At 43.0% G+C, this 20,803-nt stretch overlaps 2 protein-coding genes across 7 annotated transcripts in view; both read left to right on the top strand.

Annotated features, from left to right (window-relative positions):
• Positions 1–10,477, top strand: part of LOC147022974 (rho guanine nucleotide exchange factor 7-like) — an 87,065-nt gene extending 76,588 nt beyond the window's left edge. For all 5 annotated transcript variants that reach the window (XM_085887962.1, XM_085887961.1, XM_085887963.1 and 2 more), the window contains 3 exons: positions 749–839; positions 7,872–7,926; positions 8,302–10,477. In XM_085887962.1, coding sequence (XP_085744088.1) covers positions 749–839; positions 7,872–7,926; positions 8,302–8,418 — 263 coding nt within the window. In that variant the 3' untranslated portion in view covers positions 8,419–10,477. The remainder of the gene's footprint in view (positions 1–748; positions 840–7,871; positions 7,927–8,301) is intronic.
• Positions 10,478–15,308: 4,831 nt separating this feature from the next.
• LOC147022973 (uncharacterized) lies at positions 15,309–19,970 on the top strand. 2 transcript variants are annotated; one of them, XM_085887973.1, is made up of 3 exons: positions 15,309–17,442; positions 17,942–17,990; positions 18,716–19,970. In XM_085887973.1, exon 3 carries the CDS (start codon positions 18,785–18,787, stop codon positions 19,745–19,747), a length of 963 nt encoding a protein of 320 aa, XP_085744099.1. In that variant the 5' UTR covers positions 15,309–17,442; positions 17,942–17,990; positions 18,716–18,784; the 3' UTR covers positions 19,748–19,970. The 2 variants fall into 2 exon arrangements, with proteins under 2 accessions (XP_085744099.1, XP_085744098.1); XM_085887972.1 differs by having other exon boundaries at positions 15,309–17,990.
• Positions 19,971–20,803: the final 833 nt, after the last annotated feature.

The following is a 20,803-nucleotide window of genomic DNA, read 5'->3' as shown; positions in this document are numbered from 1 at the left end:
TAGAGGGAAACAGACAAACAATTGATGTGGGGAGAAATGGGGGGGGGGCAGTAAAGGACAAGATGGATACAGAAGGAAACTCACAGGAGGCAAAAATGGAAATTTGGAAGGAGGAGGGCTTGGGGTGGCATGGGGATTGGTGCGTGGGTGTGGATTGGTGCGTGGTTATCAGCTTGCCAGCTTTAATTTAACATTAGTTGGTTCTGCAGGTGTTGGACTTTTGTTTTGTTTTTTTCTTTTATGAACCCAATTATTCCTATCTTGTGGGATCGGCCAGAAAGTCTTTTTAAGATTCTATACCAAGCCTTTCTGCAAATGACTGGCCAGGCCTGACATTTGACTGTGGCAGGAATTTTGAATTTGGCCAGTGGGCCTCACTGCCTTTGAAACACCAGGATGACAGTTTATATGTGAGTCGAAGTTCACCTCCAGGCTAGCCACTTTAATGGTGAGTCCATAAGTGCTCCTCCATGTATTTATCCTCCATGCATTTATCCTGTAATGGTCAAATACAGTTTTGTCAATATATGCTTGACAGTGGAGAAGCATTCAATATTTATATTTATATTATAGTTCATCAAGCCGCTTTTATAATTTATCTGCATTGTATTTGTCATTGTTGCACCTCCAATTAATAAAAAAAAATGTCCCTCTGAACTGTCTCATCTCACAATCAAGTTAACAATGATTTGTTGGTGTCCATATTAACATAACGTGCTTTCTCTCCCCTTGATGCTGCTTCTCCCAGTGTGTCCACCTCCTCAAATAATACTCCCAGAAGAAGAGAAAGTTATTATGGAGAGCCACCAAAATGATGGCAAGACTCTCATCGAGGAGAAGTGGGTGTGGAGGGTGGTTTGCATGTTCCCCAAGCATTGATTAATTTTCCAATATAATTCTCCATTTTGTAGTAGTCACAGCTTTTATACAAGGCCTTCTACACAATATACTTGTTTTAAATGTTTTAAAAAAAAAAACTGGCAACCTTGATCCACCTCTTCCACCCCCGCCCCCCCCCCCTGTCTTCTTCCCCTAACCTCTTCCTTCATTATTTAGCCTTAATTTGTATTTATCACTGCAATTTTAGTATGTGAAGTTTTGTGTGTTTTCCTAAAAGTCTGTCATGGTGTACTTGAAAATCAAGCATTTCACAATATGAGACTTTCAAAATGACATATGAATGCTAAACAAGGCCGTTTGCGCATGTGCTGTGTGCATTTTCATTGATTTGGTTCTGCTTGCCAGGCACTTTTCACCTGCTGTTACTATCATGAAATCTGTGATTGAAATCATCTTTTAAATATCATTTTCAGCATTTAGACTAAAGAGTGGCAATTTTTAGATTGTTAACCATAATTTTCTATTCCAAAATGCAAATCGGGCTTACGGAAATTTCGGAAATATGAGAAATATCCATGGATGAGACCAAGAGGTGTTTATTTCTGATCACTTCCTGTTAATATAGCGGTGGCAGTAGATGTATATAAAAACATACAACACACACACGAAAGAACTCTTCTCCTTTTAGCAATATACGCAAAAATCTCATTATTATTTCTCTTGTGGCCGCAGAACCAAACAAGCAATCTATACTGAACAAAAATATAAACGCACCAACCTAAATATCCAAGTCAAGATTGCCATTATGGGAAAATGGTCAAACCGATGATATGTTTGAGCAATGGTTCCTTTGTTTTGCTCAAGACAGATGTTCCCATTGAAATTGACCACTCTGAGTGTGTGGACTCACACGTTGAGTAATCCTTCCCATGAGCACCATGGGGCTTGACAGAGTGATGGTCAGTGAGCATGACCAGGACACAAACACTCCCTATAGCTTGCCCTATAAAAGGCCTCCCCAAAATGTGGACTGGTGCCAAATGTCAACATGCCACAGATGTCACAAATCTTGAGGGAGCGCGCCATTGGCATGCTGAATGCTGGGACGTCAGTACGGGCCGTTGCAGCACACTTCAATGTCCACCACTCCACCATTAGCCGCCTGAGAACGCGCCTCAGAGAGACTGGAAGCACCGTGAACCGCCTGCATGCCCGGCGACCACGTGTGACCACCGCCGGTCAGGATCGTCACATGAGGCTGCAACATCTCCGGGATCGACTCCGACCGGCCACGAGGACTGCCGATGAGACTGTCGGGCTGCATAACAGGCGCAGACGATAATCTGGTGATGTCCATTGCCGGAGATGCACCGCTCTGCGCGACGCCAACGGTGGACACTCGCTACTGACTGTGTGAACTCTGACAGTGACACCTCGGTTGTGTCGGCTGTTGTAGCGCAAAGACTGTCGCCAGAATTCTCAAGGAACTCTTTGAAATTTAATGCTCAATTGTCATGGATTCGATAACCAAATTGTTGTGAAGATTTACTATTAATGAGTTCGAGGTAAAATAGTAACAATCGCTTGGTGCGTTTATATTTTTGTTCAGTGTACCTTATAAAACAAAATGTGTATTTATGTATTTGTTTGTGAGATGTCTATCTCCCTTCAAAATGACGATTTCAGAAGTAAAGGGTTTTAAAGGCCTATTTTTTGACATGACTGTGTTCACTCCGATCTATTTTTTTTCAGGTTAAAAAAAAACTCGAAAAACATTTTCCATTGAAGAGTCATTGCGCCTCTTCTTTTGGAAATGTCGACGATGACGCAACCAGGCCTGAATGGCGGTGTACAATAGCGTTTTAAAAAAATAAAAAATACAAGGCACAAGAAGGTGAAATTCGCTGCACAGTAATGTGTAACGCGTGCAGAGTAATGGGTCATTCCGTGTCAAATTAGCCAAAAAAATGAAATTCTGCGGTGACCCCCTCAGATTTTCCTAAAAAAATTCTCAAAGCTACCTTAACATATATGAGGAAGGTTTGCCAAGTTATAGCTCAAAATTCCAAGTAGTGTCCGAGATATGGCCCTACAAACATGCTAGGGGTGTTTCAATTCTGGCTGTCGCGAGTTGCAGATTTGTATCTGAAGCATTTTTGGAGGGCTCTAAACAACTCTTGAATTTTCGACCACAGTTTGCCTATGTATGTGTCTTTAAGTGACAAAAATTTCAAAGAGCTGTGTAACTGTCAACATGGTGAACACTTGCGGTAAAACCGGGATTAATTTTAGTGTCGTTGAGTCTGGAGCAAAGTTCAGACACCTATAGCACCCAAGATTTTGCTCCAAAAGGTTTCAGTTTTCTTGTGTAAATGATCCAGTCACTAGATTATGTAAATCAGGCAACAAAATTCTTCATGATGAATAAACTGACTGGCAGCAATTTGAAAAATAAATTTTTTTTGACTGCATGTTACAAATCACTACATTTGAGAGTACTTATGTTAAAAGTATTTTAAGTAGAACATTTTTGATATCAGATTCTGAAAGCCTCACGAATAGACACCATTTGTGTGAATTTTCAGAACTCTGTTTGTAAAACTCTGGAATTTAGAGCCCTCCAAAAATGCTTCAGATACATATCTGCAACTCACCACTGCCAGAATTGAAACACCACGAGGGTGTTTGTAGGGCCATATCTCGGACACTACTTGGAATTTTGAGCTATAACTTGGCAAACCTTCCTCATATCTGCTAAGGTCGCTTTCAGAATTTTTTTCTGAAAAATCTGAGGGGGTCGCCACAACCCCCGGCTGAAATGACACGGAATGAGCCAAAAACGAGTGTTCATTTACATGCATGCGATGTCTAATAAATAAAGATATAAGCACACCTGACGCTAGGCCAAGGCTTCAGGCTTTGGCACACTCATGAGGCTGTACCCTCGAAATGAAAGGCCCAGAAGATAAAGAAAATAGGATAACATTTCTGCATAAAATGTTTTAAAAGAATGCTTTTTCTTGCTCCAAAACATCATATCTTTCAGTCTCTGAATATTTTGAATAACATAATTCCAACCTGTCATTTTTGATGGGCTTTTATACGAGGATATTTATAACCACCCCTGTAGCTCATATCTGTGTCCCTCTCGCCCTCCCCCCCCCCAACCAACGTGATTAGTAAATATCAGCATTTTAAATTTACTCTGTCCGTTCACAAGCCCCAGATATTTCTTGCCATCAGTGTTCAAAAGCACCTAATCCGGATAAGATACACAGTCCATTCACTGGTAGCGATCCTTCGGGGGTTGGTGTAGCACATGCCCATCCATTCAGGCCTTGCACCGACCCAAATGGTCAGGAGTTTGCAGTATGAGCAGGTGCCCATTCGCCAAGCTGAGAGGGTTCTCCAAGTCTTTTGTTATGCAGAGGCACAATCCTTTCTCGTGGGTACATTTCCAAGTATTTTCAGCATCTTTTCGAAAACAATCCTTGTCTCCCACACACACAATATACTGTTACGGATTCGCGCCCGCCGGCGTGCTGACGGCCACGTAACTCGAATCGCGGCACGTCGCCCACCGGACGGACAATCCAGTCGTGACCCTCTCGGACTAACGCCGGGAACCAGTCACGGGTGGACCTTTCGGTCTCACCGCGATCGAGCCAATCAGCCCCCGCGTGGAATAGGGTTGCTCGCCAAATTCGACCTACCTAAGTACCCACACGGAGGGTAGACCGGGCGATCGCACCTCGCCGCAGGTCGACTTCGGACACGGTCCACTTAAGCGACCCGTTCCGTACTATCGGGATAACCGAGCGGTGTTATCGTCGGCCTCGACGGTTCGATTAATTATCGGGCGTATTCAGCCCACTACCAACCCTTTACGTGAAGCAAGATGAGGATTCAATGAAGGAAATGACGAAGCGAAGCGGGAAACAGTTCAACACAAAGCACATTTATTCGCGATGAACGGAAAGCACACATATTCAATTCCACCAAAAGCACATAGAAAAGAAGAGAAGAAACAATGCAATTTTACACAAAAAGCAAATGCGACAATGCAGATCTAATACCGATTACGCGAGCACACGGCAACACTTATACAATTTTACTTCACAGACGGCGCCGACAACACATACCCAAAACCAAGGAAAAGAATACCCTCAAGGATGAGGCGGGCCTGAGGCCGAGACCGGGTCGGGCCTACCCGTCTGGTGATGAGACGCGGAGCGGCGATGGTGCCTCAACTCCGCGGGCCTCGCGGGCGGTGTCTGGTAGGGGGTGGGAAAGGGGCCCCCTTGGTCGCACTATCTCAGCGCGGGGGGAAACAGGAGGGGGTTGCTGATGCTCGGGGTATAGAGGATTCCTACTCTGCCTCGAGTCCCGCGACGAGTGTCTCCACCTCGGCCAGGTCGCGCTGTCGGCCTCCCTGGGGTGCAGCTCCCTGCACGACGCGAGCACCCCCTCGTCTGCCCTCGCCGCCTCTCCACAGCTCCGTCCCCTCCGCTCCGACTCCAACGCACACGACGACGACCAGCTCCTTCTTGCCAACTCCACCGCCCGCGAAGTCTTAACTCCCTCTTTATTTGACTGACGAACGCGGTCGCTTATATCAGCCCCGTGGCTTCGCTCTCTCATCTTTGACCCCCTCCCTTCGACCTTTCACCTCGCTCCCCATTGGCCCGAGAAAAAGTGGGCGTGAATGCTTTTTGATCCATAAATTTGCATATAGCGATCGCCCTCCAACGCCCTGGAGGCGGGGCCAAATCGCCCCTCGCTCACCGATTGGACGGCACAAAAGTGGGCGTGTGTCGTTTTTGATCCGTTTTTGAAGCGGAAAATCCGTGGTTTTGTACACGCTGTTCGGCGCGCGCCCTGCACGAGTCCAACACCGGTACCCACAAGCGGCGCAAGAACGGTGGCGATGCGACGGTTGCGAGGTGTGACGTGAAGGTTGTGGTGAAGCGGCGTTGTGGTTGGTGGTTGATGTTGTGACTGGTGGTGGTAACAATGGCGGTTGGTCCAAAATAAGGATAGTAAAAGAAAAACGGCTATCCTGAAGAGTCGCAGCACGCATAAATGACATGTATTCCCACTAGACAACGGGTTTGGGCCTAACTACACATATACTTACCGAGATATCTCACCTAAGGGACCTGAATGGTGGTTTGCGAATTTGGTAACCACAACAATACTTTACGATACCTTGAACACTACCGTTTCCGAAAGTTTCTGCTCATGTGTGCCGGGCATTCTGGGGTGGAATGTCATTTTGAAAGTCTCATATTGAGAAACCAATCTATGGTGGTTTCTGACATGTCTGCTTTAAAAAAAAAAAATTGTCTTTAAAAGCTGCTTAAAGATGTGAGACTTCGTTCTGGCTCTTGTTTTACAATCACAAAATTCGCATTTTTCTTCTGCTTTACAAAACAGCTTCTCTTTGGGTAGTGTATCAATCACCAAGTGATGCCAACTCCATCTACATATGTATTTCTGCCAACAAGGACAAAGTAGTAACCATACATTCCAACTCTCTGCCTCACATATGGTGACTTTAACGGCCACCATGCAAGTTGGCTTGGGGTTTGTTCAACAACAACCCAGCAACAGCATCATGACAAAAGCTTTTTTGCGAGTCCTTGAGTCTGACCTGATTTGTTAAAATCTGAACCTGTATCTCTACAAATGGCATGTGCTCCCTCCTGGACTTGGTACAACAACTTGTTCGTCCTCTGTCCCACTTGGCTCCTCTGACCCTAAACTTGTGAACATCCATATCTCTCTGGCTGTAGTTAGAGACCCTCCTCAGCATTGCAGAGATTGGTAGTGCCAGCCACCTTGGAGTGCCAACCTGCTATCTCATGCACAGGTTTATCCCATCTCATCTGCAACTCTCTGATCCATCCTCTCAGCACTGGTACAGTCTTGTGCTGTGTGCAGTGTCCATCAAGCAAGATGCCATCTCTTCAAGAAAGGTGAACGCAACTCAAGGTAACCTCATTTCATTATCCTAACTGCTTTCCCCGATGGGCAGGTGGCCTGCATAATCCACGTAAACCTGTTTCCTGGATGCTGTGGAATCCAAAGCTCTCAACAATGTTGGCATCTTTCAGAAAGAGCAAAATAACAAGGCCAACTGTTCTCCAAGTGGAAACAGGTTGGTGGTCTCTTATTATTTATTTTGTTGCTTTTTATTATTATTTATTTATTCCTTCCCCATTTATTCTCATCTGCCTGTCTGTGCTCTTTCAGCCCTTCTCCTCTTTCCAGTCCCTAAAAGATGCGCTTATTATTCTCATATTCCCTCCTTGGTACCATTCTAATCCAGGCTTACTCCCTCCCCTCCACTCCCTTGCTCTTCTTTTCTCCGGATTGTGGAATCACCATCCGAAGTCATTTCAATCCCACTCTTCTCTCCAAGGCTTCAAGTTTGCAGAGCACCACCATCTCTTGTCATCTTGCATCTAGACTCATAATTTTGAATTCTACTCTAATTATCTCTTCCCTCACCAACCCCTTTTACACTCTTAGCTACCCATGTTTCTTTCACGCTGCTCTTTGCCTGTTTGTTCATTCCCTTGCTTGTCCTATCTACCACACCAAGTTTGTTGCCCTTCTCCTCACTGTCACCTCACTCTTCCATGAGCCTAAATTTTATCTTTATTTTAAATATAAACTCCCCTATCTTTTCATTTTACCTCTCCTTTTCATATGTATGCAAATGGGCAATTTTTACTTGAAGGAGTTAACAAGCAAGGGATTTGCTTAATTGGTGCATCATTAAAAGTGATTGCACCAAGAGGTGAGTTGGATTTAAAATATTATTATTTTAATCCAAGAGCTTTCCGATAAGCTATGTCAAAGACAATCCAAGTATTGTAAAGTTTCTCTGAAACTCATGCCTTTGTGAACTCTGCAATGCTAATGGTGCAACAATGCTCATGTAAATGCTTGAGAAGCATGTCCTTACCTTGGTCACAGACTGGAAGCTTAAGCTCGCTGTTGCTTCGCACTTTGTGTTTCTACAGAAGTCTTGTTGATGCCGTCTATTCTCTCAAGGACATGGTGCAAGATCTCAAACAAGTAGGTTCAACAATAGCTTTCCCCGAATTTCAATTTTAGAAAATCCTTTTGGGGGAGGGAGGGAAGTGGGTGTGGATGACTTGGTGGCGGGCTTGGATCGGTAAAAAATTTTTAATAGCTTTACTAGCAAATCTTGAAGAACTATTTAATGGATTATCCGGTTTTGCAATTTTCTTCTTTTGTCCCAATATACCTCGCAGAGAGACGTCCTGTTGCATGGCTCAGTCGTATTTCGATAATTTGAATACGCAGCTCTACTGTTTCGACAATTTAAAGACATGAGCACCCATCCTTTTTCAGATGGTGATTGCCCGTTTATAAAGCATATCTTTAATGGTATTTCTGTTTTTTTCCCCCCAATTTCACCAATCCAAGGAGACGCAAGCCTTGCGACTGGGCTTAGATGAGGAAAGTCGTGCACGCCGCGAGCTGGAAAAGCTTATCCGGCGCTTCTTTAAGACAGACATCCCCTGGAATGAGACCAACATATAGACCAACATCGTATGGTGTTGATATATCCCCCGACCCCCCCGGCAAACCCTGACCTGAGCCACTGGAACTGGTTGGGCAGAGATGATGCCAAAATCAAACCATTCCGAGCACCGATGGTTTCTGTGCTCTTTGGAGATACGAGGGTGTGTTGAAAAGTAATGCTTCATATTCTTTTTCTCCAAAACAAGAAAAGATATTCGAATGAAACAAACTGCAGTCCGCACATTAGTTCTTCAAACCACAGCGTGTGAAGTCGTGTGATTCTGACATTGATTGCCTCAGTGCTACATTCGTCAAGAAGACAGCACGACATTGTCAATGCAGTGAAGTGCTGGAGATGAGAGTTTGGATGATTGACTAGGAGGAAATGACTGGAAATAAGAGTTGGGTGCACCATTATGATCCTGAGAGTAAGGGATGGCCAATGGAGTACAATCACAAAGGATCACCAACCCTGACTTGGCTCTGTTAGATCTTCATCTTTCCCAAACTTAAGGAACAGCTTTGTGGAGAGCATGTTTCTTTCAACGATGTCAATGCCACTGTGAAGCGCTGGTTAAGTCAGCAGGACACGCAGTTCTATTGTAATGGCATCGCAAAACTACTTAATCATTGGCTGAGATGTGTGGAATATGTTGAGGAATAGATATGCACCATGGCAGAATAAAGATTGATGTTAGTATCAGTCGATGCTCCATTTGAATATCTTTACCTGTTTTGAAGAAAAAGGAGGAGTGTGTGTGTGTGTGTGTGTGTGTGTGTGTGTGTGTGTGTGTGTGTGTGTGTGTGTGTGTGTGTGTGTGTGTGTGTGTGTGTGTGTGTGTGTGTGTGTGTGTGTGTGTGTGTGTGTGTGTGTGTGTGTGTGTGCGCGCGCGCGCGCGTGCGTCCATTTTGGGCCAATTGTATAACGATGTGGATTAAATCAGATTATGAAAAAGACAAAGTTGACAAAATATATTTTAATAAGGAAGTCCACCCTGAGACCTGCAACTGAAATTTTGCACAAACTTTTGTGATGTTTATCATTGTGGTATTGGGGACCTTGAATAATGTATTTTTTAGCGCCTAACTATCAATCAGGGAGCTTATGTATGTTTAGATGAATGCTACTGTTTTTGCATGTTTACTGTAATATAATGCGGTGTTGGGTTTTATTGATCACTAAAGGTGGTTTTGAGGCCTTATGCAGGGCATTTGCCTCCATGAAAGCAATTTTACTTGTTTTTTTGTTTTTATTAAATGTGAATTTAAAAAAAAATTTTTTTTTTTTTAAAACATATATCATAAGTTGTGTCGAACGAAGCATCTCATTTGTTCATTTCTTCCATGTATATAAATATGAACATATCTAACTTTTTGTATTCGGTTTATTTTGTATAATCAGTTTTAATTGTTCTCCAAACATGTTGCGTTGGTACATCTATTGCTTGTACCGCTGACAAAGTTGCATGCAAAAAGGCTTTTCATTCTTGGACTTTTTTTTTTTGAGTCCCATTGTGGATATTAAGGATTCAGGTGATTGGATGATTCCTTTCACCAATCAAATAATTGCATTTTTTTTTTCTTTTTTCTTTTTTCTCTACTCAGTTTGATTACCCTGTACAAGTGATTACATGAGTCATTGCATCTTCGCCATAAACTTTCATGACCCTCGTCCCCCCCCCCTCCTATCCTCACCACCTCCATTTATTGTCAATGCCTTGATCACTAATTATGTTTAACACTGGAATGTGTCAGAGCATGAAAAGCTCAGCGTTTTCATATCTTTCTCAACATCCAAACTGTTCGTTTATTCAAATATTTTGTGACATTTGCAATTTGTTACAATACAGACAGCTCGGTATGTTGTTTCCTATGGTGATACTTGTTACTGAAGAATACCAAATGTCTTCACCGACGAAAAAAGAAAATCATGATACCATACTGTACAGTACCTAAAAATTAATTGCAATCCTGTACTTTTTAAAACATCAACTTGAAACTCTATACTGTATATGTTTGGCATTATGCTCAGTCAAATGCCATATCTGATGGTGTTAGTAAAATTCACTTACAGCCATGGTATCTCTTATTGGTTACTTTCCATGATCTCATGGCACAGACATTTTGACCAGAATTGCTGAAGTTGCAACAAGAATATGAAATTTGGCCTTGGTATTGGTGAAAAAAAAAATACCATGATGGGATCTTTAACATCCATGCGAAAAGGATGGAACAGCTACATTATAATTTGCTTGCTCATTGTAGTTGAAGATGACTGTTCACATGAAATGTGCAAACGATAATTGGTGAATTTGTTTCATACAGCAGCTGCTGCCTTTACAGCAACTACAAGGATAAACAGGTACTTTGACACAAGTGGAGGCCGTTTAGCCCATCATACCTATGCTCTATTAACCATACATTAATAAAATTTACTGGCGAAGGACCCGTCTTTATGGATGGGTTAATTACCCCAGAATTGCAGACTGATTTTATATATATATATACATACATATATTTCAAATCTTCCTAGTAAACATTTCCAACATCATTTTCTCCTGCATGTATCACAACCAATGTCTTCCTGTAATGACCCGATAGTCATTTAACCTCCCTTAAATGTCTTTCTCCTGCTCCTTCAAAACAACACACAACTCTGTCTATGATCCTTCCTACATAATGAACATTCGACATGCTTAAATGTTTCATTGCAAACAAAAACTCCCCCTGGCTCATTCCATACCGATAGTATCTCATTAAATCCAGCCTCGCCCCTGCCTGTGTTATACCCCTGAAAATGAATGAATATGTGAGCACCAAGAATGCTTTCCACGTAAAATGATTTCATCAATTTTTAATTCAACATCGCACTTCCACAAGATTCACTGCAGAAAATAATATATCAGCCGTAGCCCTTCACGTCTATCAAAACAATTTAACCATTGTTTTATCACAATTGCTTTGCATTGCTCAACACTGAACATGTAAGTGATATACAAATCGGGAAATACAAAATATCCCTTTAAAACACGTATCTGGAAAGGAGATGAAAACGTGAGCACCAAGAATGCTTTCCACGTAAAATGATTTTATCAGTTATGGCGCGAGCAGAGTCGCATCCCCAAACAGGCCTAACTCACACCCAATTAATCGAGTGACGATGCCATTAATCGATTAAATGCAACTACATTTACTGAACGATCTTGGGCACACAAAAACACAACCATTTCCCTTTGTCGCACACGAAGTTTGACTTCTTACACTCTCCCCGACAATAAACAAAATGTCATCCGACGTTAACTTACTTGGGAGTGTCTCAATAAGGGACCAATTCATAAGTTAAGGTGGAACATTTCTCTAACATTTTAGCCTCATCTGCTCAAGAAATGTTCCCTCATTGCATTGCTGTCAGTACAATCTTCTATTAACCTTTGAGATTTTAACCTCTGGTACGTACTTATTTCAAAGACTCGCAAACATATTCACATCATTGTGCAACCGTCTCTTCTCAATCCACAGTAAGTCCATTTTTGCTCATTAACGATCTATGAATCGTCAGAGTCCACAAGCATCCAATGGCACAGTCCATAAACACAATGGGGCTGGTATGGGTACTAGGGTGGTTCACAATATAATGGTATAAGTAAAAGTTTTCCAAATTTTGCCAGATCGCATTTTGCCTTGTTCCTATTGACATTTTGAACATCTGTACCAAAAATTGAGCCAATAGGACACCAGTAAAGGGTGGCACACTTTTTCACAATTTTTATTGCTCAACCTAAGCTCTATGGACAGTTGCGGAACTTACTGAGTAATTGCTAACATCATGTCCCAAGCTCTTTGCTGTCACTATGAAGGATGCAGCAGCCTGACGATTGGATAGACCCTCTCTGTCCCATGTTGTCAATGAAGCAACAAGTACTTCAGATGAGCCTCACTTCTTTAATCCTGCATGGGAGATATGGCTGGGCTTGGCAGGCGTTGCCCTGTAAGCAGATTCTTCGTCTGAACCATCTTCAGAGGCTGTTGATGAATCTTGTCCAACTTCTTCCCTCAATCGAGATAGCATGTGAGTACCTCGGATACACTTCTGTTTTGCCATTGTTTCTGCACTGTGTTCAGCTCTTGCGTTTCTCTCAGCTTCTCCTGCCCTCTTTCTCTTATCCTTCCCTTACTGAACCTTGTCTACACATCCAAAAGAGCATGACATCCGGTCTTCTCTTTGGCGCCTTAGAAATTATTTGTCTTCTTCGGGGATCTTCAGGTCGAATATGTTTGCTGCAGCAATATCGAAGAGGTCCTGAAGATCCCCGAGCCAAGTTTCACGACATAAAAGAGCTCCATCCGTCTCTCTGTTTTTCTCTTTTATTAGTTTCTTGTACTCTGCATACAGCTTCTTGATCTTTTTTCAAAGATTGGCATCCGTCATTGTCGGTAAACTGGCTCTCTCCCATATCTTCTTTACTTCATCCATTGTTGCTGTTGTGGCCTTTGATAATGCCTTCCCCTCTTCAATATGATAGAGGAGGTGGAGTAGCACTTGCTCCTTTGAGGGAAGGCGAGCTCCTAAAATGGAAGGTAGAGGGGGCTTCTCGAGCAAGTTACATTTCTTTCTTGATGCCATTATTCCTGAAAATAGAAAAAAACGTCAACATTGTGAAAAAGTGTGCCACCCCTAAATGTGCAGCAATTGACTCCATTTTTGGTACAGATGCTTACAATGCCAATTGGAACAAGACAAAAAGCGATCTGGCAAAATTTTGTGAAACACCCTAATGGGTACGGCTGTAAAATGGAACAGTCCATAAAGGTAGCCCTGCTGAATTCCATTGTGGAGGGACTCTAACAAATGACCGGTTGACTAGTGTGGAAGGAGAAAGCTGCACATTCACTGTGTCGACCTTGGCTCCCTCCTGTAATATGCTGAACATTATTGTTGGTTGTGTAAGTTTCTGTGGTGGTCTCCTTTCCCTTTGTGGTCTCCCTGAAGCCATTTCCTTGCTGGTGACTGGGTCTGCAGCCGGCAAGAGTTGGGCTTGAATCCCTCTCAGGCGAGTGCACTGTCTCTTGAAGCTCTGAAGGTTGCGCGACTTGATCCATTTCAATTCCTCTGTCTCCGCAACTTGGCATCAACATTTCAGGTTCTATTCTGGGTCTCGAATGTCTCAAGTTTCTCTTGCATTCAATTGAATTGGTATGAATGAAGGCAAACTCTTCCTCGTCACCCACTTCCAAAGGTTCAATTGGTGTAGCCCTTTGGTCTGGAGTTCTTGGACGAGGTGGTGGTTGAGATGACTGCTATATTTCAAGTGGCAGGTGGTCACATTGTGACAAAATATTCTGGTGCAGGACTCGAGACGTTCCTTTCCCATGTTCTGACTTTCTCTCATGCACTGGAATTTCTTCCCCAACTTGCCAAACCATGATGTGGATTGTGTCTTCCCAATAAGATCTGAGTTTTCCAGGACCTCCTTGCTCAGATAAGTTTATTTTTTTATATTTTTTAACAAGAACACTGTCTCCAGGCTGCAAAATAGAATTTCTCAACTGGCGATCGTAGTTCTTTTTAACCCTCTCTGCAGACTTCTGAGAACTATTGTTGGTGATCTAATATGCTTCTGTCATACCCTGTTGCCATTTTTCCACATAGCCTCGATGATTAATGTTACCTGGATAAGGATTCAGGTCAAAGCGAAGGTCAACAGGTAATCTTTGTGATCGAGCAGGGAGAAAGGAGAGAACCCTGTTACCTTGCTTTGAGTGCAATTGTAGGCGTGAATCACCTTGTTCAAAGATGCCTTCCAGTTTGCCTTCTGCTTCTCTCAGAACGTCTTCAACATCTGTAAGAGCGTCTTACTGAATTGCTCCACCTGGCCATTCCCCCATTGGGTGATATGGAGTTGTTCTTGACCCCACCATTCCATATGATCTTTTGAGTTTAGTAAAAACCTGGTTCTCAAATTCTGCACCTTGGTTGTGGTGTGTCCTCGTAGGAAATCCAAACTTCAGTGCAAAATCGTTGAAGATTCAGTCAGCTGCTGTCTTACCAGACTTTGAGGTGGTGGCATAAGTTTACAGAAATCCTGTGAAATGGTCAATAATCACAAGGATATATTCATTTTCCTCCTTTGCATCTGTCCAGGTGGAGAAAATCAATTCAAACAAGTTAAAGTGGCTGGGTTGTCACAATACTGGTCAGTGGTGCTCTCGTTTCACGACAAGGTTTTTCTGTTTGATGCATTGGCAAACCTTTGTTACGTAATGTTCTACAGTATGCCTCTTTTCATGTTAGGCCAGAAGAAGCGGGCTCTTACCGGTGAAGTTGTGCGACCAGCCCCGGATGACCCATTTCCTTGTGGAGCTCCTTGAAAACCCGTCTATGATGTCTCTCCAGTAGCACCAGTTGGGTTCTTACTTTGGTTTTCTGATGGAGGATGCCATTGTCATCGATGTGAAGTTTGCTCCTTTCATAAAACAGAGCTTTTGTCCTTGCACTGTAATTTCTTATTTCTTTCTCAGTCGGTTTGTGACCCAAATACTTGTGTTCCAGTACTGTTCCTCTCTGTCCATCTTCCTTTTGTGCCTCGTGGATTGTCGTCTTTGATAGGGGTGTGATGTTCTGAGTTTCATTATCAACCTCTGTTGTGGCACTTGTGACAGAGATTGCCATGAGCCGTGGAGCACCTGATTCTTATTGAGCTTTCACATACTGTGCAGTTGCTCTGATGGCTTTGGACAAAAACTTCTCAGAACATTCCTTCATGAATTCTTCCATGTCTAGCAGCATTCTGGAAAAGGTGTCAGCATCAAAACCCTAACTGCCACCCACAGGACGCTCCCGCCACCCACAGGACGCTCCCGCCACCCACAGGACGCTCCCGCCACCCACAGGACGCTCCCGCCACCCACAGGACGCTCCCGCCACCCACAGGACGCTCCCGCCACCCACAGGACGCTCCCGCCACCCACACGACGCTCCCGCCACCCACACGACGCTGCCGCCACCCACACGACGCTGCCGCCACCCGCACGACGCTGCCGCCACCCGCACGACGCTGCCGCCACCCGCACGACGCTGCCGCCACCCGCACGACGCTGCCGCCACCCGCACGACGCTGCCGCCACCCGCACGACGCTGCCGCCACCCGCACGACGCTGCCGCCACCCGCACGACGCTGCCGCCACCCGCACGACGCTGCCGCCACCCGCACGACGCTGCCTCCACCCGCACGACGCTGCCTCCACCCACACGACGCTGCCTCCACCCACACGACGCTGCCTCCACCCACACGACGCTGCCTCCACCCACACGACGCTGCCTCCACCCACACGACGCTGCCTCCACCCACACGACGCTGCTGCCACCCACCCCAGGCAAAAATGCTGCAGTTAGAACGATAGTATATGAGAGTAGTACTCTCATGTACTATAGTTGGTAACAGGTCCTACTACAGTAATCTGCAGAGAATTACGACAGGAAAGGAATGCTTTTTTTGCCTGGGCACTACATTGCCACCACCCACCGGACACTTCCACCACCCCACAATGATTGCAGTATCACACCAAATGGTGATAATTCCCGGCATTGCTATACAGCCCACTTACGAGTCCTTCCCATTTGTTTAGTAACGACCTCAGTTACCAGTACAGCTCTCATTTGGCATGACAATAAATAAGGCTGTTAATAAAATAATCAAACTTTGCAGATGTTGGGGGTGGGGGGGGGGTGTACCTGTGTTATCCAGTTTTCACACATGGCCAACGATATGTTGTTGCTTCCCACATTTGCCATCTTCAAAATATTCAGTTCACAGTAGCAGCAGATTCATTGAACAAAACCAAAAACCTTGTATACTGTATCGTGAAGGGCTTTGAATTTTTGGTTGAAAGTAAAAACAAACAAAAAAAATTGCCGTAAAAATCTTTAATTTTTTTTGCAAGCAATGATGCAACAAGCAGTTTATATGTGGAAATATGAATATATATATATATATATATATATATATATATATATATATATATATATATATACACATTTCTTAGTGAGATTTGCTTACACATTGTGTAAGCATACGAACCATGTTTCCCCATTTTCGGGTCGCTCACCTGTATTTGATTTTTCATTTATTTATATTTTCATTTACAGATGCTTTCCGATGGTGCTGTGATTTTTTTTCCTGGTTTATAGACTTTGATGTCCGTCGGCACACAAAATTTCAACTTTCTCTGTCACTCGGAAGGTACCGATCTTTAATATCAGTCAGTGGTTAGAAAGAGATATGTATACGTATACGTGTATGTGTATGTGTATGTGTATGTGTATGTGTATATGTATGATTACCATCACAACATATGCCTGGTATTGGCTTAACGGTCAGGGTGGTGGGCTTTGGATCCTAGGGTCCTGAGTTCAAATCCCGCTCAGCTGTTGAATTAATACCAGGTGGGGTTTACTCTGCTTGTTGTCCTTCCAAGGTTGGCAAAATGAGTGCCAGCTTGCTGGAATACTGTGTCAGAGTGGTGACCCGTCCAGGATTGTACCCAATAGCCAAGGAGACTGCTTAAGCAGCACCAACGCTCTGCACAAAGTATGGTCCCAATCTCCTCCTCCTCCTCCTCATCCTCACAATATCATTTGACATTTTACTTTTGTTGTAGGAATGTGATGGATGATGAAGAAGAATGACACCACATTATGATGCTACAATCCTCTTCTGGTTTAGCATAATATCTTTTGATGTTGTTCCATCACAATCCCACAAAAAATGTCAAAACATGTTGCAATGCTAAACCAGAAGAGGAGTGTGGTGTCGTAATGTGGTGTCATTCCTACCTGTTTGGTTGTTTTGTTGATTTCATCCCACTATGTTCTTACTTTTGTTTTTTTAATGTTTTTTTTTTTCCTCGTAAATTAATAGGCTTGTTGAGGAAGGTCTTCCTTCTGCAGTGGATTGAAATAGGCTCGTCCAAGTAATACTGCATGTCTCAGAATAGGACAAGTTTGTCATGGTGGCACAAATACTGATGTCACAAGATCGAAGTGTGAGTTCCATCATTCTTCTTATTCTTGCTCTTCTTCTTCTTGTAGTCGCAGTAGTAGTTGTAGTGTAACTCCAGACAGCTCTCTTGAACAGGCCTGCAGCACAGAGACAGCTAATCGATCTCGCAGGGTCAACCCAGAGATCACACACACACACACACACACACACACACACACACACACACACACACACACACACACACACACACACACACACACACACACACACACACACACACACACACACACACACACACACACACAACAGTCCGTGGGAACCAATCGAGTGCTTTTACCATGGTTGCACTGCCCTGACTAATCCGAGCACCAGGGAGGATGATTTGGCCCCCAACTTGCGTTGGGGGATACAACCATCCCAGAGAGGCATCACCAATAGTTTCACTCTAAGTTGCTGTTGTTCCACATAGTGAATTATATCTGCACCAATGCTGGTCGTGATTGTGCAGGATATCATTTTGAGAGTGTTGAACTGTTTTACAGGTTAAACATGACGTACATCTTGGCAATCTCAGGGTTTCCTTAACCAAAGGTAAGGAGGAACGTTGAGGGTTTGCTCCTGAGTGACCCAAGCACAAATATGACTGTAGCTGGGGTGGGTGATCTTTATATATATATATATATATATTTTTTTTTTCTTATTTGTACATTTGGAGATGCTTACAGAAGGAGTGTCAGTGTTTGCTCTTAACAAGGCTCTGAGTAAATCTTTGTACTCTGTCAGTTTTTGTTGCTCAACTTTGTGGGTGCTGATGAATTGTGCGTGACGAATAAGTTGTGCGTCATTTTCCAAACTATTCAGCCTCACAGACATTTCTATACTTCATGATTGTCATGTAAAAACAGTAAACCAGCTTGAGGTTGACATGTGAAGAAAATTAAACCAGCTCTGTCCATGTTCAATTCAGAACAAAATGCAGCCTCAGAATCCCAAAATGGCCCAATAAGTTAAGGCATTCACTTTCCAAGGCCAATTATTCCATGTTCATTGCCTACTTTGAACTGAGATAGGTGAATGAGCTTCATTGCAGATACCTCCAGTAGATATTCCCATGTGTGTGCACACACATTATATATACATATATATATATATATATATATATATATATATATATATATATATATATATATATATATATATATAATATGTGTGTATACATATATAGGGTGTCCCAAAAAAAATACAACTTTTAAAATGCTTCGTTTGATCCTTAAAAAGCAGTAATTTTGTCACTAATGCTTCATTTCTTGTTGCAGAGACCCTGAAGTTTGTTTTGGTACCAAGCAAGCGCCAGAAAAATTCCAAGAGTGACCGTACAACAACGGATGAAAATTGTTGAACTTTGGCACCAGCCGAAAAGTGTCATACAGGTGCATCGTCTTTACTCGAGACATTTCGGTGTCCACTTGCACCATGCACCAAACTTTCAGACAATAAAGTGCACCATCGCAAAGTTTACCAATGTGGGAACCATCTGTGACCTTCACAAGGGTCACAGTGGTTGGAAGAGGACAGGTCGTAGTGATGAAAATGTGGAAATGGTGAGACAGGCGGTCGTTCAGAGTCCAAAAAAATCGATTCAACGACTTTCTGCCGAGACAAACATTCATAAGAGCACCGTTCAGAGGATCCTTCGCCAAGACATTCATGCCTTTTCATACAAAATTCAAACGGAAACGGTGCTTACTGATCAACAGAAACGTAAACGACTAGACTTTGCAAATTGGTTCTCAGGAAAGTTGGAAGAAGATGCAGACTTCCTCAAAAAACTTCACATGACGGACAAATGCCATGCTCAGTTGTCCGGGGAGGTAAACGAGCAAAACTTTCGGAACTGGGGAACTGAAAATCCTGGTAATGCATCAACTGAACTGGTGCCTCGATCTGTTCTCAAAGTCACCATGTGGGTGGCGGTTGGTTGGTATTTGACAATTAGTCCATACTTCTTTGAAGATGACCAGGGACGCACTTGCACGGTAAACCAGAGGAACGATCTCGAAATGATTCAGGAATTCTCTCTGCCTGAGCTACGTACTCAGGCCCGTAGGAGAAACAACCTGATCCAGATGAGAACCCAGAGGTTCCAGCAGGATGTGGCACCACCCCATACAGCCAGGGAAACAAGGCGTTTTCTCAACCAACATTTTGAGGGTCGCATTATCTCCCTCTACGAAGACGTTGAGTGGCCACCGTATTCCCCTGACCTTACTTCTCCAGACTTCTTCTTGTGGGGGTATCTCAAGGACAGGATCTATGGAAACCCTAGACTCAGACTCTTGATCACCTGAAGGAAAACATCCACTGAGAAATCAAGAACATTCCTCAGGAAACGTTTCCCAAAGTGATGGAGAACATGACAACGCGTTTGCAGGCAGTGGTCAGACAATGTGGAGGTGACGTCGAACATGTGGTCGAAAAGAAAACGACGATTCTATTCCAAAATTTAAATTTTGGTGGCAATTTTGACATTGGTACAATAAACTTCAACCTTTCAGCTTTCTATCCAGATATATATACATATGTATATATATACATATGTATATATGTATATATATATATGTATATATATATATATATATATATATATATATATATATATATATATATGTATATATGTGTATATATATGTATATATGTGTATATATATACATATACATATATATACATATATATATATATATACACATATATACATATACATATATATATATATATATATATATATACATGTTGACCATCCTTTTTGCAGATGAAAAGTTGTATTTTTGGGGGGACACCCTATATATATATATATATATATATATATATATATATATATATATATATATATATATATATATATATATATATATATATATATATATATATATATATATATATATATATTTTGTTGTGGTTGACGAAATTCGCAAACCACCATTCAGGTCCCGTAGGTGAGATATCTCTGTAAGTATATGTGTAGTTAGGCCCAAACCCATTGTTTAGAGGGAATAAATGTCATTCATTCGGGCTGCGACCCTTTTAGATAGCCGTTTTTCTTTTACTATCTTTATTTTGGACCAACCGCCATTACTACCACCACAACCACCACCAACCACGTCTCAACAGCCATCACACAACAACCACCAACCACAACGCCGCTTCACAACAACAACGCCAACAGCCACGACCTTTACCGTCACATCTCGCCCTCGCAACCATCGCATCACCGCCATTCCCGCGCTGCTTGTGGGCACCGATACTGGACTCGTACAGGGCGCGCACCGAGCAGCGGGTGCAAAAACACCAGCCTTTCCGAGAAATCGGATCAAGAACGATTCACGCCCACTTCTGTTCCGTCCTAT

Source organism: Eptatretus burgeri, chromosome 7, assembly GCF_056783735.1.
Source record: "Eptatretus burgeri isolate ZD-2024b chromosome 7, Ebu_testis_v1, whole genome shotgun sequence".
NCBI classification, from domain to species: Eukaryota; Metazoa; Chordata; class Myxini; order Myxiniformes; family Myxinidae; genus Eptatretus; species Eptatretus burgeri.
This window is presented reverse-complemented; position numbering and strand designations above follow the sequence as displayed.